The sequence below is a fragment of the Xiphophorus maculatus genome, chromosome 6 (genome assembly GCF_002775205.1).
Source record: "Xiphophorus maculatus strain JP 163 A chromosome 6, X_maculatus-5.0-male, whole genome shotgun sequence".
Classification (NCBI taxonomy): Eukaryota; Metazoa; Chordata; class Actinopteri; order Cyprinodontiformes; family Poeciliidae; genus Xiphophorus; species Xiphophorus maculatus.
Window position 1 is genome coordinate 19,757,973 of NC_036448.1, and position 19,034 is coordinate 19,777,006.

The 19,034-nt window shown below is 36.0% G+C and overlaps 1 protein-coding gene across 1 annotated transcript; it reads right to left on the reverse strand.

The window, feature by feature from the left end:
• Window positions 1–560: 560 nt before the first annotated feature.
• On the reverse strand, window positions 561–18,898 carry ccdc24 (coiled-coil domain containing 24). The gene is made up of 9 exons (XM_023335013.1): window positions 18,841–18,898; window positions 17,246–17,407; window positions 12,943–13,103; window positions 9,132–9,248; window positions 8,953–9,057; window positions 7,692–7,746; window positions 3,058–3,115; window positions 2,294–2,390; window positions 561–2,136 (listed from the first exon to the last, which is right to left on the reverse strand). Exons 2-9 carry the CDS (start codon window positions 17,393–17,395, stop codon window positions 1,419–1,421), a joined length of 1,461 nt encoding a protein of 486 aa, XP_023190781.1. The 5' UTR covers window positions 17,396–17,407; window positions 18,841–18,898; the 3' UTR covers window positions 561–1,418.
• Window positions 18,899–19,034: the final 136 nt, after the last annotated feature.

Here is a 19,034-nt window from a genome sequence, read left to right on the forward strand (position 1 = left end):
CACGCAAAGTGGTTACAGTGAATTTCTAATAAGTTTGTCGATGTTGTTCTTTGTTTTTCCTACTTCATTTTTTTTTCGTACTTGTATTTTGTTTTGAAAAGCACACAAAGTGAAACTCATCCCCACCCCATCAACGTATTTATTTATTTATTTTTTATTTTTTTGCTGGTGAACTGTCTAGTAGGATATTTGATATTTGTGTTCCTCTATGTTTCTCTGCGAATTTTGACAGCACTGTTAAAATATATCATCTGATTTAATTAGCATATAAAAAAGAAAATCAAATCAGGCAGACAAAAATATAGCAGTGATGTGCAAATTATAAGATTTCAAAAAATAAAATTAAAAAATATAAATAAATAAAATCATTACAAAACTAATACATTAACACAGAAAGAAGACATTTCTAAAACAAAGACATGTTGTTCTTCATCATGGAGCTTGGGGTTTTGTCCCACCATCATATCCCATACATTTCTCAACCAATCTCATTAGCACTTTTCTTAAATAACATAAAAAACAGAAGAAGCAATAAATAAGTGCTCAAAATGAAGACTACATTATAGTTTAACACTTTTTATTTAAAATTTGAGTAACTTTTTGAAATTAAGGTGACCACATTTCTAATTGTTTAAGACATTAAGTAACCCCCAAAAATAAGACTGCAAACATGGCAGTTGCATTAATGATTTAACTGTGTGAAGAACATTTTTATAAATAGAGAATATTCTTACTTGTTTTGACAATAGTGTGATAATAAGGATCAATATTTATGATAAAAAATTTTTTTTTACCACATGTCATCAACCAAAAATGTTAGCTGTTTTTTTTTATAAACATAACAACAGACATATAAAAACACTTCAACACTCAAAAGTCTAGGTGAGAATCAAAAGAAACAAAAATTGGTTTATTCTGTGTATGATATACAATGCTCAGCAAGGTGAAAACAGGATAACTTAGCCATAATCCAGAAAACATTTTTTTTGTGGAGCCCGAAAAAACAACAAACAACACAAATTCAAAGCTTGTATTTAAGATTATCTCTCGTCAGTACTTTATTTTAGGTAGTCGCAGGCAGCATAGGACTTGTATTTCAACAAGGCAGCTTTTTGCCACATAAACATAGACTTTACCAAAGTTAAGTCCTCTTCCTCAAAAATATTTTAGCAAATCTGTGAAGTTTAACCTTAATCTTATCTCAGACATTTTATTAGTGAAAGATGTTAACATTGAAGGACTGGCTGTGAAAATATATTTAGAAACATTGCTCCTCAAGTTTTCTTGGTTGTAGTTTTTCTGGTGAATTAAAGTTTTTTCTCTGCTGTGGTTGAGGACATATCTCACTGTCTTTGGATAATGTCACGAGTCATCTGTGATGCTGACGCTATCTTGACTTTGATTGTTGGTATTTTCTCTTAGGCAACTATTTCTATTTCTCCCTGACTTTTGTTTTTCTTGCTGCCACATTGATCAAAACGTCCAGATATGTGGGAGATTCCACTGGTCTGTTCAGACATATCTTTCTGCAGTACAGTTAACACCAAGTTTCTCCCACTACTACAATTGTTATCCCTGTCATCTGGTTTTATTTTACCATTCGCAGACACAGAATGGTCAGTGGGACTACTGCTGCTGCTGCTGCTCCTGCTGCCTGCGTCACATTGCTGACCCAAAGGAGGAGGAGGCGAGGGGGTGAAGTTTATATTTCTTGAACAAAGAGCACTGATTTTTCTCTCCCTGTGTGGTGACCAATCGGAATCTGTGCTCGGTCTGTGAACAGAGCATTGTGATGATTGATGGGAGGCTGAGTCTCTCTCAGAGATAATGTGAAGTCCTGAACAAGTCCTGCAGAGAGGGTCGGTAAAGTCTGGCTTTGTGGAAAAACTAGAGTTCTCTTGGCTTTTAGTTACTTTCAGGTTAGTGTCCAACCTGTCCCCGCTGGTATGTTTAACTGATTCATGAGAGGCTGATGTGGAACGATGCAAACCAAGAGTCCGCACTGATGAGGTCCTGGTAGGAGGATCATGACTTGGTGGCCTGGGTTTGGGCTGCCACAGTGGAAGCAGATTTAGTCTCAAGCCTGATTTAGGAGTAGGAGCTAAGCGAGTAAATGAACCAGATTCAGCTGGAAATCTGAGATGAAAGTGGGAAACACATTATTATTTACATATTATGCTACATTGCAGCTCAATGACATCATTGTGCTCATGTGTAAAAGAAAAAATAAAAACATAAAGATGAAAATATAGAAAATAAGTAGGTACACTGAGAAATACCATAACATACAAACCTGCAACTTTTCTTCTTACTCGAAGAGGATGAGGCTCCAGAAGATGAAGGTAGGAGCTTCAAGTCTGTTTGTATGGCGGCTCTGAGTTCTTTCAGCTCTACACAAATGTAGATACAACAAATCTCAGGTCAGAAAAGCTCTGACATGAAAATGTATTAACAAATTGAGTGTGCTTTACAAACCGAAGACTGAACAAAAGTAGCATTAAAAAATATTTAAAATAAATAACTTTTAAAAAGAAAAAGCTCAATTTGCAAGTAAATGATTTCAAATAAAGTTACAACTAAAACAGTGTGTGATATTTCTTAATACTATCACACACCGTGGAGCTGACTTAAAATTGGATTGGTCATGTTAGATACCCCTCAAACTAGTCATTTCAGCCAAAGATGGTAGCACTAGCTATCATACGGTGTAGTAAATCAACTGTAGAGTTCAAAAAACCAAAACATTCATTAAGACCTTTTTACATATTTATCCTAGCTGGGAAAATGATAAAAGCAAATTCCAAACATTTCCAAATTTCTGAATCTCTGGATTTTTTTTTAATGCTTTCAGCTGTATTTTATGAACAATACCTAAATGGGAAAAAATGTGATAGTTTTTCATAAGTTTGGTAGAGATTAAATCGTGCAATCTCTACCAAAACCAGAGATTACATCTTTTTATATAAAAAAGGTATTTTTTTTATATAACTTTTTTGTTACTCTTGCTAATCAATAATTTGCCAGCAGGTGGCAGCAAATACCAAAAATATATCTCACCTGTAAGCGAAGGCTCAGGCTTATTTAAGTGACTTATACACTTCAATTTGATGTTTTCCTGGAAAACACACAATTCACAAGAGAAAAGGAGTGAGTTTCAGTTGATGGTGCAGTTTTCATGCACCTCACTGTTATGTGTCAAGAATACTTGAGCAGAAAAGAAAGACACATTGGAAAAAATAGAGTTAATGTACTAAACACTCCCAAGACGAGACTCTGGAAAGGGAAGGGAAATGAGCAAAAGGGATAAAAATAACATAGAAAGAGAGGTGAAAGGAATGTAAGTGTGTGTGTTAGAGAGACCACTAAGTGATGGAGCAGCAGCGTTCCATCATAATTTGGCCTGTAACATATAAATCCATGGCAAATGAAAACCATGCCGCGTTCTGTGTTTGTGTGTTAAAAGTTGGAAAACCCAGCTATATAACATACAAGCAACTCTTTATTTGTGCCAGCACACATCATAAGTTTTTTATAGCAACCACAAAGTGTACCACATTTCACACACACACACACACACACGCATAAACATAATCACTCATACCTAGCTAAGTCGGGAACCTGGATGTTAAAACACAAATCACAGTCTCCCAGAGGGATTAAAAACCAAACCTCCAAGTGTTTGCTTTCAGATGAATTATATGTGGTGCTTTTCACAAGGAAGAATAAAACCTCTGAAAATGGGTTTCATAAGCCCACAGAGAGGAGAAACAGATTAACGATGGTCCAAACTTCCTGATATTTTAGGAAGAGCTATGTAAGTTTTGGACTTTTTTAAAATATATAAATAAGAAACAAATTCATGACTTGCACTGCAATTTCTGTAGGTTCAGTCTCTTCTTCATTAAATGACACACCTTATACAAATGTGTGAACAGTCTTAAAATATAATCATCTTGAAATGGAATGGCATAATCTCACATTGAAAAATGTGAGCTTCAGATTTTTTAAAAATCTTTTTAAAAATGTTTTCTCAGCTATGGCTCCAAATGTACATTGGGACATGGTTAAATAAGCTTGGTCTTCCTCCCTTATAAAGAGCAATACACACATCTCCCTGATTGAAATGTCATGGTCTCTAGTCTTTCCCACTTTAAAAAGTTGCAAAAAAAAAGAAAAAAAAAGAGGTTCTGTGTCATGACAGATTTAGGAAATTTGCTGTGACTCATGAAAAAGAAATCTGTGGAGTTCTGATTGTTATTATCCATAATCTTTGTGATTAGGTAAAAACTTCCAGAAACAGTTCTAATTTCCAAAAATGACTAGATTTAAATACATATGTCAATTTGGAACTAATTTTACATGTCACCCTGAAGTATTGAGATGGTTTGACATACAGAAGATTACAATGTTGGAGCTTAGGTTGAGCTGCAACATTGATTCCTACTAAAATGTAGTGCTGTACTGCAGCATCAGAGTAGGGCTGTCCTGTAGATATTACTTTTCAAACCACTTTTAAAGTTAAATGCAAAAGATGTACTGATAACCACCCACTGCTTAATAGGACCTTCAGTTGCCACATATATCACTTGACCCAAATCAAGTAAACTGAATTCTGTTTAGAGCAGCAGAAATGTATGCAAGTCATGTTTTAGCAAACAGCAGACATGTCTGAGAGGTGACAATGATGAGCCACAAACTCAGAATGGGAGCAGATTGTATGCAAATGCAGCACTGTAGTCCTCTTCTCCAAATCCCCTCAACAAAGTAAGTCTCTCTAATTTATAGGAAGCTTAGTGTAAATTAAGTGAAATGGTACAAACAATGGACTTGGGTAAGTGAGGAATCAATGTTACAACAAGTGAGGAATCAATGCATATTTTCATATATTTCACTAATAAACAATCTGGAGGTTCAATATGTGAAGCTGCAATGCTAATACAGAAAAAAGTCAAAATGTTTTTCCATATTTGGGATACTTAATTCTTTTAATTGACTGGCTTACTGCTCAGCAAACACATCTTCAGGTGGATGGATATTAGCTGGTTGCAGCACCTTTTTTAAAGCCTTTCTTCTGCAAGACCTTAATGAGTCATACGTCTTTTGTTTAGAACTAGATTGGGATGGGTTGCTACATGTGGCAGTAAAAAAAGACTGTTCAAACTACGTCAACCTAAAAGCCTAAGGCAGTTGTATTTAACAGCTATTTTAAAATATATATTACCTAACCAATCAGATTAAACCCCACAAAGCACAAAGGAGGTGCTTTATGGAATTCGTGAAGGAATCTTTGGGGCTACTTTCGTCTTTATTTCTTTAACTATCGACTTGGAAAAATGAAGCTATGCTGGACTGAAAAAGAGGAACTGGTCAGTCATGTTGTTGAGTTTTGCAAAATTGAAACACGTTTGAGCAGAATGGCCATCGAAATACTCCAAACAAATGTTTGCAATGATGATGTCAAAAATGTTTTCCTGCTTAACTTGTGACGTTGGTCATAACTCCACCTTAAATCTCAGTCCAAATTACCATTGTTTTGTAAACAGTGAATTAAGCTTTAGCCACCTTGCTAGGTTTCACATTTTATAATATTGCAACTACAAACTTCAACGTATTTAGCTGGATTTTATGTGACAGTCAATCACAAAGTCTAAGTGTGATTTTGTCAAGCTAGATCAAGTTTAAAGTTTTATTGCTGTGTCTCAGTGGCTGAGGATGAGTAATGTCTTAAGTTTATAAGAAGTATTAGCAACCACTTTTCTTGAAGAATTGTGAATTTTATGTGGCTGTAACAACAAACAAGCAAACAACATCAACAACAAATATCCAGAGGTCAGATTATGGTTGCTTGCCTTCCAGGATTTGGTGAGTTATTACAGTTAATGAGGCAGTTCTATCTTGCATGACCAGGAGTGATTGAAGGTGCGTTGGAAGAGGTTGTTTAAACACTCACTGAAACAAAAACCTTGACAGTAAATTTTTCAGGAACTACCATAAAGCCTTAAGGTGAGGTTTTACTGGTTGGGATAACATTACTTTGGGTAAAGCGGCCTAATTTAAATCCCCTCCTCTTTCCAGTTTGTTTACAAGAAAGGCTTGATAAGGTTTCCGTGCATGCCGGATAACTTATGTTTCCAACATAATCTTCCAGCTATGTTAACTAGAAAAAAATGTCTTAAGAACAAATTTTATAGGTTCTGAAAATATATTAAAAAAAAATATCCCACTAGATAGTAACAAATAAACATTAGGGGGGAAAAAAGTTGAACATCTGGCCCACAGAGACTTTCTACATCTGGGAAACCTTACTGTGTTTTTCTCATGCAAGATATTGTAGCCAGATTGTAGACACGAATGCACGTGTTCTCTGCATTGTGTGTACTTTATTCTGCCTTATTGTGCCTGTTCACCATTTGAGTGGTTGGAAAATAAACCAGTATTTCTTAACATTGTAACAGCTTGTGGGCAGACAGATGAAAGCCTTTGAGTTCCAACCGCAAGTTCATGTGATAGACTAACACAGAAGAACAGATTTGTGAAATGGAAGACAAGTGACTCATGCAAAATGAATGGTGTGAAGTTGTTTTCAGCCTCCTTCATTGTTACACCTCTAAACAAAATTCAGTCAAACCAACTCCAAAGCAACCTATTTAGTGAATAAAATCCAACAGTGTGCTTTACAAAGCAAAGTCAAGTTTTACATATATTGGCCAAACTTTCAGCATTGAACAGAACACTTATCATTCAATCACCTCGAAATCGAAAGATCACAGCACAACTGCAATCTAACGAAAATAGTCGTTCATCAATACTAGCAAGCTCGGAAAGGAGAGCTTTAAATAGAAAGGAAGCTAAGAAAACCACGATTACTCTGGAGGAGCTGCAGAGATCCACAGCTCAGGCAGGAGAATCATTGACGGAACAACTGTTAATCATGCTCTTCACAAATGTGTCCTCTATGGAAGAGTGACAAGAAGAAAATTCTTGTTGAAACAAAACAATACTATGTCCCACTCACTGCACAGCAAACACAGAAAATGATAATCTGATCAAATAAGATAGAAATCCAAATTAAACAGCATATTTGGTGGAGAACCAATTTCAACCTTGGACACATTATCCTCATATTGGAACATGACAGTGGTAGAATCATGGTAGGAAGATGCTTTTAATCAGCAAAAACATGAAAGCAGGTCAAAGCGGTTGGAGAGACGGATGGAGATATTTAAAGGGTAATTCTGATAGAGGCTGCAAAATAGTTAAAACTGGGATGGAGGTTGATTTAGATCAAAGCATCCTTAGATGTTGGCCAAGTCAAAGCTCTAGACCTACAGTAAATCCAATTAAGAGTTTCCACCATTAAAAGTGTGAGCTTTTTCAAAGTAAAATGGGAAAACTTTAAATTTCTGATGTAACATCTATCTGTATGCTCCTTAATTGTAATGTGACAAGATGTGAAAGAGTTCAAGGGGAATGTCCATATGACAGATGAAAAGGTTCAGAAGGTTTTTTGGGTAGAGAAACAGAATCCTTACATGGTTTATTTTATGGCTTGTATTGATTGGTATGATTTGTTTTCATATCAGTAAGAAAGTGATATGTTTTCCTTACATTTCCCCCAAATATTCAATGAAATTATTGACCAATGTGCTTCAGGAAGATGTGCTTAGTGGTTAGTCATTCGCTAGTCTTACCTTGAAACGCTTTGTCATTTTAGTCAATGCTTCACATTCCTCCAAGAGGACACATCTAGACAGACACATCACAAAATAAATGGTGCCGTACTATCACAGAGCAAAAAACAGCCTACACCAGTGAAACTGCTCAGAATTTATCCTCTGCACTTTTTCAAATTAACTCAGGAAACAGCACTTTGCTTTATTTTTCCCTCCCACCATCACTCCACTCTTTCTCCTTCTCTGGTTAGATTATCACTGCAGACTTAATTTACTTCCTTCAAATTAAAAAAAAGGAATCCTCTGCAAGTCCAGTCTGGGTTTCATTTTCTGACAATGAAGCCTTTTGTTCTGGTCTGGTCAGGAAATGGGAGAGAAAGAAAAAAGGGAGTGAGAGAAAGAGAGAGAGAAAAGGAAGGGAAGAAAAGAGCGAGGAAAGGAGGAGCTAAAAGGTAGCTTGAGTGCCCTCGGGGCCTCAAAGCAAGGGATGAAGTGAGGAAAAGAGGGATGGAGCATGAAAAACAGGCAGCCTGGTGACAGAGGCCACAGATAAATTTGTAGAGATTTTAAAGGGGGAAATTGCTGAAAAGGAACGCACTCAAAGGATCAGAGTGAGATCAGGTAGAAAAAAAATTGCAAACCAATGAAAGAGCAAGTAAGAAAACAGAATCAGAGAGGAAATGAAGGATTGTTTGTTACCCCAGAAGGCAGATTGATTTTCTGGGGAGATTTCCTTCCCCCTCCGTTTCCGGTAAATCTACCAGTACAGAAACCAATTACCCAGATAGAAGTTTACTCCAGAATACAGCAATGGTACGGAGGAAATGACCCTGAACTGTGGAGGTGGAGTTTTGTGAAGTGAGGGTCCTACACATTTCACTTTCCTGGACTATCCTCAGCATTACATTTCATTCATCTCAGTTTAAACTCCTCCACAGTTCATACTTTCTTTTAACTTGGACTTTAATAGGTTTGAGTTGGAGGACCTCTGTTTTCAGCCAACTCTGGAGAAAGAGAAATTAAATATTATGCTCAAAATAACACTTTAGGATTTAGAACTATTTTGTTAAAATGCTTTATAGCTTTTATCTTGCAAGGCGCAAAATATTCTGTGGCTCAATAACAATTTGATACATTTCAACTTGGGTCATTTTAATTTTGACTTATATATGAAAATCAAGAATGTTACTATAAATTACAATGAGAGCAATTGAGCAACATATTTAAAGCCCTTGAGACAGACAAATAAATAATAAAAGCAATAATAGCTGGAGTTTACCTGAGTGGAGTGATCACTCTGTGAATCTCAGTGACATTCAGCATATCTTTAACTGCTTCAATCTCACTTCCAGCGCTGGACATGACAGAAGAACAAGAGCTAAGCCTGTTAGAGGAGAGAGAAAAGCAGTCAGCTACATTCTTCTTTTGCTGCTGTATAGTCTCAACCGGTGTCCAAACCTGTGGAAGTTATCAGCATTTTTGAGGTTGGAGGATCTGCGATAACCAATCTCCTGGTGACTAAGCACGTAGCTTAGAGTCTCAGGTTTATATCGAAGCAGGAGCTCCTCACTGTCTCTGTTTCAACAAAAGTAGGAACAAAGACCGGTGACATTAGTGAATGTTGTGAAAAACAGTCTGAGGAAAATTTGACATTCATCACCATCTAAGTGTATTTCAAGAGACCTATACAGTACCCTAAAAAGTATTTGCACACATTAATGATGACAATATGTCACATAACAGTCACAAAATTTAAAGTGTTTTATCGGGATTTCATGTAAAACACAAACACGAAGTGGTGCATAAATGTAAGCAGGAAGCAAAATGCTGTACATTATTGTGCTTAAAAGTATTTTTCAAAACAATTTGAAAAGTACGGATTTGTATTCATCCTCTTTTACTTTGATGCACCTAAATAAGTTCCAATGCAGCCAATGAGTTTCAGCAGACACCCAACTAGTAAGTACAGTTCACATGAGTGTAATTAGATCTCAGTATAAATCCAGTTGAACTGTATTGGTCTAAGATGTTTTTTGGAGAACATTAATGAACAAATGACATCAAGAAGACCAAGAAACACAGCAGACATGTCAAACATTAAAGCAATCAATATTAAAAAAAAATATTTGAAAATATGTTGATTAGCAACAAAATTGATACAAACTGAGGCATTTTCATTTCCCCACACATTTTCACATCAGTGCTGTAGACACAGATATTCAGTCACAGCACCAGTATGGTTCTTAAAATCAAAGGCTTCATCCCACTGCGGGCACAAATTCACACAAGGGAACCTTCAGCAGACAAATGACCAGTGAACACCTTCGATAACTGATTTGTATAGGCATAATGTTGCTAACAAGAAAATGAGCACATGTTGAAAAACTGTGGACTTGGACTGAAGAGGACAATAAGAACAGAAGCTAGTCAGAACTCAGCTATAGTTCTATAGTTAAACATTTTAGTACTGTGACAACCCTATGGAGGGTAAATGGAGAAGTTTAACACAGGGTTAGGTTAAAAATGATAACCAATACTGTTAACACATCATGGAATACTGTTCGGTATCATCCAGAAAGTCTATGGAGTAACTGAAAGTCTACAAAGACATGGTCATGCACTTTAAAAATCAGGGAGAACATTGACAGGAGAAGCAAGAGCGGAAGAGGGAAAGCTCAGCTTCAGCAGCACAGCAACCCTAAACATACAGGCAGAGCTACAGTGCAATTGCTGTGGTCCAAACATATTAGCTTCTGCTGAGAATCTATGATGAGGCTTAAAACTAGGGTTCAGGGGGTATATGGATAGTAGGCACAGTACATGGGATATGCTACAATGAATGAAAGAATTTACATTTCAGTATATGACTAATAGAAAAACAGATAAATGGAAAGCTTTCTTTAGAGAAAAGAAAACATTTTCTTGTGTATACAGCTATGGGAATAAGGTTGACAGCTTTGTGCAACCTTATGAATTTTAGCTTTTACTCTTGAGGAATGTCTGCTTTTTCATACGGCTCAAACAATTACATTGAGCTTTGTGGGGGAGTGTGTGAGTGTTTGTACTACACTATAATGGGAGAGTGGTTGGAGCACTAGGACCACACAACATGAAGTCAATGGAGGAGGGTACACCTCCATTCCATACACCGTCATACAAATGATTCAAATCACCTGCAGAATGTTGCACTGACTACCCAGCATCTAATGTTGAAACCAGTTGCTATGGAAGTATTTTTGGCTGAAGTGTATAGTAAATCAAATTAAAAAGTAATGAACATGAACACATGTATTTCAAGGGAAAGACTTTGCGAGGCTTTGGCAATATTTTCCTTCCTCCCATGCCAACAAAGCCTATTAAATTGAGGAAAATTGACAAACCGAGGGCTCCTCGAGTGGCTTTTTTGAGTGAAAGTGTTATTAGTTAGAAGTGTGCTGGGTTTACTCCTGAAAGCCATTCAGTTGATATGCACTTGAGACTTGGCCTAATTGAATGATCAAAGGCTGGAAATGTGCACACCCACACTCAGTGCCATGCATCAAGGTCGAGAAATTACACTGACGCCAACTTCAGAGGGGAAATACCATTTGTTCTGGTAACATCTGTGTGGTACCAGTGCTTGCTTTGACTCTTTTTCCATACAGCCATGAACAATAGGGTACCAGTTTCACACTGAAGGAGAATTTTTATAATCCATTTACATTAATGTGAGCGGGGACATGAGGGACTTGTCGTGTGGAAGCATAGCAGGCATTAATTAGAATTTCTGCTCCCTTTAATGGGACACTGTGCAATTAAAGGTTTAGGTGTCTTATACTCTTCAACATAAATCCCTGCCAATTACTCTTGGCTAGTGAATATCAGTTTATTTATCTCTATAGTTTGAATCTGTTATGGAGATAATCAATCATAAAAATGCTCAAAACTGACATTGGATTTCACTTATTTTTATGTAGTTATTTGAGAGATAACATTAGACCTTCTTTCTATGAATGCGCTTCTGATCCCTGCTTAGGCCAGTCCATTCTTGTGACACATGAGTAATTATGACCCCAGATCAAAGCAAACTATCTAGAAGTGACCTTTCAGGGTAGATTATATTTATTGATCACATATCCACATATCTATACAGCAGACCAACAGTGTGAATATATAGAAAATGACTCAAATCACTGGTTGTCATAACATTCTCCAGTTTGATCAAAACTGCAGAAAGTAAGACATGATGCTGTTGTGGAACAACCATAGACTATTTATGTAAAATTAAGATAATAAATACAAATCAAACAACAACATAAAATAGAGCTTCACATCAAGTTTGTTTAGGAACAAAAACATGGTAATATTAATAAATAGCAAATTAAAACTTGAGAGGCAAATTCGGAAAACAATTTGAAGACACAACAGAAATCAACTATGTTGCTCTCTTGTTACAGCCGCAGTCCTAAAACCACCATGGGGTCTTGCAGGGTGACATTCTTAGCAGCAAAAAGCTGGTTGCCAGGATACCTACATTTATGCAGACTTTCACACACTCTCGTGCATCTTCTTGTGACCAAGATGTTCCAAAGTTTTGTCAAATTTAAATTAAACAACCTATACAAAATCATCCCTCATTTAATAAGTACTTGGAGTAGCTGTTGGAAAAACATAGGTTTCAGCTCTTAAAGAGAGAATGGCATATATAAAAGATACATGGGGTAGCATGCTCTTTCAGCACTCTTCACTGACTGAGTTCTGCCATAAATCTTTGTAGTCACCAACTTCTTAAATGAAGAAGTTGCTGACATTAGAAAAGAAAGCGTGTCTTCCTCATATAATTGTGCTATTGTTATGGATTTTCTGAACCTAAGAGTGTCCTCCTATTCCTGAAATCTTTGTTTCACTGCTTTCCCAAGCTATTTGTAACTCCCATAGGAGAACACTATAGTACTTTATTGCAGTCTTTGTATGTGTACAAATTGCGCAGATAGTAAGTCAGTGCATTGTGAACTGATTGCCCCAACATCTAGCTGGTGATAACGGACACAACTTTGTTTCTCAGATCAGAAAAGCCAAAAATAAAAAACAGAATTTAGACAAGAGCACAGTTTTAAAGTTTTAGTCTGTATTTATTCTGAAATTTAAAAAATAAACATCAAAATCAGTATGTGGCATAAAGTGAATAAAGTGAATTTATTTGCCTATATTGACTTAAAAATCTTTGAAATTCCAGTAAAGTTCCTAGAGCTTCTAGAGCTTCAAAATAAACTTTGAGAGTTACCAGTACCTTTCACTGTTGTTGGCTCTTCCTTTGAGTGTCTCCAGTAGTATCTTGACCTCACCTCTCACCAACTCTTTCACAACAGGCGGGTCAGAAAGAGGGGAACCCTGCAGTTGGTGGCTCCCATAACACAGACTCTCCTGCCACTTCTTGTGCCACATCTCTGCCTGCAGATGTGACCACAATGAAGGGAGTTAGACATAATCCTCAACAAAACTCCACATTTTGTCATTCATATCTAATCATCACAGACAGATTTTCTTTATGTGGACAAAAGAAAAAACTGGAGGATTTTCCAAAACATGGCAATAATTAACACAATCATACAGTGTGACTAACCATTCTAGATAAACGTAAGAAATTTATTTATGGAAATTCACAATTTGTGTCCATTCTTCTTTGCAAATTAGATCAAGCTCAGAAAACTTGAATGTAGATTTCTATTTACATTCAAGTTGTAAATAGTACAATCTACTGATTGTACTTTTTACTGATTGTAAAAAGTGATTGTACTGATTGTAAAAAGTACAATCAGTAGAACCACCTAAAGGATAACATTCAAAAGCATGTTTAAATATTTGTTTCCAAAGTGGTATTTTGTTGTTGAATATAGAAGTGATCATAATATAGAACAAAACCACAAATAATGGTGTAAAAAAAGGAAATTATTCTAAAAAATTTATTTTCAAAATAAAAATATAAAATGTATAATTCTGAGGTGAGTTAGTGTAAATGTGTATGAGTGAGTCTGTACCTCTAATATAGCATCTTATAAAAGAGTTCTGGAATCCTCCAGAAACTTTTGCTCTATAAAAACATTCAGAAATGGTTTCAGCTTACATTATCTTATATTATGTTAGGATAAAATATTACCCTGTAAATAATTGCATGTTCTTTAAGATATGGTGTATTGTAGTGGTATAAAACAGAACTGTACTGATCTGAAAACAGGCCTCTGGGTAGAGGACCAGCCAACCTCTCAGTTTCTGTAATCTGTGTGAGTGTTTCTGTCTCGGAGGAGTCTGGATACCATTATTACCTCAACACCTGCTCGCTGCCAGTCATTGCTGCTGTGCTCCACCCATAGACTTCACTTCAAAGGAATACATTGAAGGCAACTAAACATGTCACTTCTGAGCCTTCCATGTATGTGCTTGTTCATTCACACACCAATATGAACTGCATCTTGCAGCTGCACACAACTGTTTTTAAGCTCACACTGTTTTTTTTATGTCTGTTATCAAATGATTAGGTGTTTATGTTACCTGCTGGCTACTGCCAGGTTGTTCTTGGATATTTGCTCCATCTCTCAGCTCATTGTGAAGTTCACTTCAGGGTGCACTTTTGGAAAACAGCAGTTAAAGTATGACTATATAATATTTATGTTGAAGATTGTTCTACTTCAGACTTACTGCAATTTCAGGGGCATTCCACAAGGATAGTTTCTAAGTCATATAATAATTTCACCTTGTACAAACCACCTAGGAAAAGGTATTTCAAACTGAGACGTTCACTTCTATGCTGATGATACTGTAATTACTTTCCATGCCTATTCCTGCTGCAAAGGCTCTTGATCATCTTTTACAAGTTACAAATCTCAAGCGGGTTCAAACAACTCAGATTGTTTTTCCCTTAAAAACTGTTTTAAATTGAAGGAAAGCAAAGTTTATGAAATGTATGTGTTTTTCACTACTTCGAGAAGACAAAGCACAGGAATTAATGCCTAATTTTGAATATTTAGAACTTTTAAATGATGATAATTTGTGTTTAAGGACTACATTCATCCTGTAACTTTTTCTTTCTCACTCATTATTACCTACTCTTCACTCACGCAAACTTGACATTTGTACATGAATGATGACCCAGTCAGTTGTTTTCATTCATATACTAGCTCCTCCATATAAACCTATTTGTACTTAATTAGTTAAGTATTAATTTAGTGAACTCTTCATTCAATGGACAGTTTCAAAAGGGTTAAGAAAACTGAACTGGCTAACACAACTTTCATATTTTGGAATTTCATCTACAAAGTGTCGTGTCTTTGAAAGAATTTAAAATGGTGAAAGCTCTGAAGTCAGGCTAACTGTGTGTAGATGTTTCTCGATATGATTTTGCATAATTTACTACTCCGCTGTGGGATCTTTGCTTGTGAACTTTGCTTCTCTGTGTGAGTGCTAGGTCTCCCTTGCAAAAAGATATGTTACCATTGAGGAAAAAACAGTTAAATAAAGAAAGTTAGATATATTTGAAAGGAACCGTTTTTGGACAGCTCAGGGTGGAGGGGTACGCAGTAAGAGCTTGCCCTGGAAGGAAATCAAGAGAGCTTAAAATGGACTTCATATCTAACCATCTTACACAATGAGGACTTTGAGAGAGGGAGGAAAAAATTTATTAAGGAATGAAGGAGTAGCCTTCTGATGTAGTATCACCTTACTTTTCACTGAGGCATGGATTCATTACACAGCTGACTGTGTACCAAAGGGAGAAAGAAGCTGCATGACCACTGGAGACAGAATATAAACTGCAAAAGACCTTATTAATAGCTGAAAATTGAACTAAGTTATACTTTATAAAAAGTAGGATATAAGTATAAGAATAAGAGAGGATATAAGCATAAGAATAAAAGTCCCTCTTATTATATTAATATTCCAATATTTCAAAAGGATTTTGAGGCCACCTACAACAGTTTCACTTCCAAAGTGTTTATTTGTCTCTTCCAGAAACAAAGTTTTAATACTCGCAATTTTTGTATTTTTACCAATGCATTTTAGATCGCCATCTCTCTCTTTCTAGAACTAAAAGTCACAATATCTGTTAATTATAGCTACGATATTGATAACAGGTTTGAAACTGAAACATTACAACAACCTCTGTGTGCAATCTGAGAACAAATTGTAGCAACTTATAAAGATTTGGGATTTGATACCTTCTTATCTTAAAATTAATGTATTTCGATGTGAAGTAGAAAATACACTGTGGTGATAACTTTAACATTTTAAAGATTTTAAATGGAATGGTTGTAAGTTGTTTAATGTGGCTTTGATATGTGAACGTGCCTCAAAAACTCATATATTGCCAGAATCAAGAATAGATGATCTGGTTTGAAAGCTGAGGCAAACTTTATCTGAGTGTTGGCAGGCTGTTGTTTGCTCCATGAGGAGAAGACAGACCTAAACTGACAGGTTCAGGAAAGGAGAGCATTAATCAAAGGCATAGCAAATAAGCATGCAGTAACTCAGGTCGGGCAGCTGAGCCACAGTTCAGAAGGTAGAATCTGTTGACAAGGCGGCTATTATATTATGTAAATATGTAGAAGGCGGCGCTCAGATCAGAGGAGATCAGAACACGATGCAAGGTGAAAAACCAACACATTGCAACGCTGAAGCATGCCATCTGAGCATGATGAAAGATGGCGGTGGCATTATCATGTTTTGAGGATGCTTCTCTTCAGCAGGAACAGGAAGTTTGTCAGAAATTATGGGAGGATGGATGAAGTTAATTACAAGACAATTGTGAAAGAAAATCTATTTCACTGGAGAACAGGCCAAAGTGTCACAATCCACTTCCCAGGTTAACAAACCTTGACGATTTTGTCACAAATAGCAAAATGTTGAAATTCATTTTTCTTGAGATTTTGACAGAGGCGAGATGTGCTTCGATATATATTTTTTTAGATAAATGCTTCTAATTCGCACGTTTTAATACTTTTGATTAAGACATTTACGAACTATTTCTTCCTAGGCTTTTGAACTATCTTTCCTTTAATTGCTTTACTAATGTTTTTTTTTTTCTTTTCAAAACAAAGTTCTTTTATTTTATTTTTCTGTCTTGACTTTGTACTAGCCTGTTTCATGAGAATTAGTACCTCAGGTCTGGCTTGTATGAAAGCAAACAGGGCTTTGGACTGAGAGTTTAGCTAATCCTGAATAAATATCAATATCTATCTGGCTTGCATTTTGACTGCTTTGAAGCACAAACAGTCAATTCACATCTACCCCTGTTATGGCTTCATGGGAGTGCAAGTTAGGAATGAAGCCAAACTACATCCTTATACAGTCTAGTACTGGATTTCTTTTCTAGGAATGCTTAGCTGTGCAACTTTTTATTCGCCCTGGCTAAAAAGGAAATTCTTGTAAATGTTGTGGCTTCATTCTGGTGGAAATCTGCTAAAAATAGACTCAAGATTCCTACAAAAGTTGCAAGCAATGAAGTAATTTCTTCTCTGACTGAGAAAAGCAGTCCTTCATTTTAAAGTCAACCATAAATGAATCAACGGTCACACAATAAACATAGAGCCTTCATAACTCACCTCTGAGTGAACCTCTGTGTACATGTCGACCAGAGGGTCACCCAAAGCTGCATGGATCTTCAGCAACTCTGACTCTGAGACATACTTAGTGATGAGGCTCCACAGAGACTGTCTGGCACATGAGAACTGGTTTTCATCAGGTGAATGCATGTGTGGGGCGGTCTGAGCACAAAGGAATGCAAAAATCACTGCAGCAAGCAGAACATAAGGTAACTTGAAAATGTTGAGCAGCCCCCGCAAAAGTGAAGAAATGTTACAAACAGCATAAACTAAATGTATCATAGTGATACACTTTTATGATAGTAAAGAAATCTCACTCTCTGGGTTTTTACTAAATTGGAGCTTTGAGTAATTTCTTTCTTTGAGAGTGAAAATGTTCTCTAACAAATAGTTCTTTTTAACAAGATCACACTAATTAGTAGCCCTGCTGTTTACATATACTTAGCACACCACCCTTTGCCAACAGCACAGCACTTAGTGTTCTTCTATAACATTTCACAGTGTTAGACCATACAGAGAAATGAATCTTTTGCATTTTATTTGCACAAGATAATACAAAATGATGGACCTTTTTTGTTATCTCTTGGTCTCGCACCACAGGTTTTCTGTAAGATTTGGTTTTCGGTATGGTTTTTCAAACTCAAATGAAGTTTAATTTATTTTCTAATGAACAATTTGTCTCTTGAGCTGGCCATAGATTTGGGGTAAGTATCCTGCTAAAAGTATAGAAATAACTACCGTATATATTTTATTTATTTATTCTTTTTTTGGGGGCATATTTTTAGTTAAAATGTCAAATAAGTTTCCTTATTGCATCCCACAGCTTCCCCACCATACCTAATCATTGATGTAAAGTTTTTCTCCACATAAGTGTACATAAGTCACCTACCAGAGTCATTGAGAAGCTTAGTAGATATATCTATCTACCTTAAATATATATTTTTAAATCCTTCATTCACATTTCTATCATACATTCTTAAGATTGCCAAAAAGAGTGGTGTAAGTAGCTGTTTTTAAAAAATGCCCCGTGAATAAACATACTCAGACTATATTTTTAACAGTTTGAAAGGGAGATTATTCCACCTCAATAATAATAGTAACTAAATGAACATTTCCTATTTTAAGGTTTTTTACAGGTGTATGTTTTTGCACCAATAATTAGTATCACATCAAAAGCATGAATCAAACTAGATAACCAATTTTGGCTGTCTTTAACTTGCACTGTATATCCAATTGCGTTGTTTTTAAGGTGAGTTCATGATATGTTCAGCATCAAATGCTTTATTTCAACTTTTAATGCATTTTCACCCTTTAGGCTGTAGCTACAGTAAAATAGAAAGAGATGCACTACTGCTCTGTTTGGCTGGACAGTACTAACAGCATTAAAATATTAAAATGTTAACATTTCAAGTAAGTCAGCATTTGTTCAAGCAGCTCATTGATCTCTTGTTTTAAACCCAGCTTTTTTAACTGGACCTAACGGTTCATAAAGCAAATATCAAAATAGTCATAAAAAAAAGACAAGGAGAAGTGTCCATGTGAAACACCAGATTAAATATCATTTAGCTTGTTGGTGTAAGAAAACAAACGCTTACCTCAGTTCGTGTCCTGTAGCTAACAAGAAAATGGTATCCAGGGGAAACATTGCGGTTGCTAGGGAGAGGTATCGCATGTTAGATCCAATATGATTTCCCTGCTTCTGTTTTTTCTTCTAAAACACGTTACGTTTTATAAATGTGCATTTTTGGACGTTAAGTTGAAAATAACCCCTCCCCTCAAAAAACACTTT

Coding starts and splice junctions, on each gene's coding strand:
- ccdc24 (XM_023335013.1), bottom strand. CDS start 17,395: ATGCATTCACCTGATGAAAACCAGTTCTCATGTGCCAGACAGTCTCTG. Junction 3,116..7,691: donor AAATGACAAAGCGTTTCAAG/GTAAGACTAGCG, acceptor TGTGTTTTCCAG/GAAAACATCAAATTGAAGTG. Junction 2,137..2,293: donor AGTAAGAAGAAAAGTTGCAG/GTTTGTATGTTA, acceptor CTTTCATCTCAG/ATTTCCAGCTGAATCTGGTT.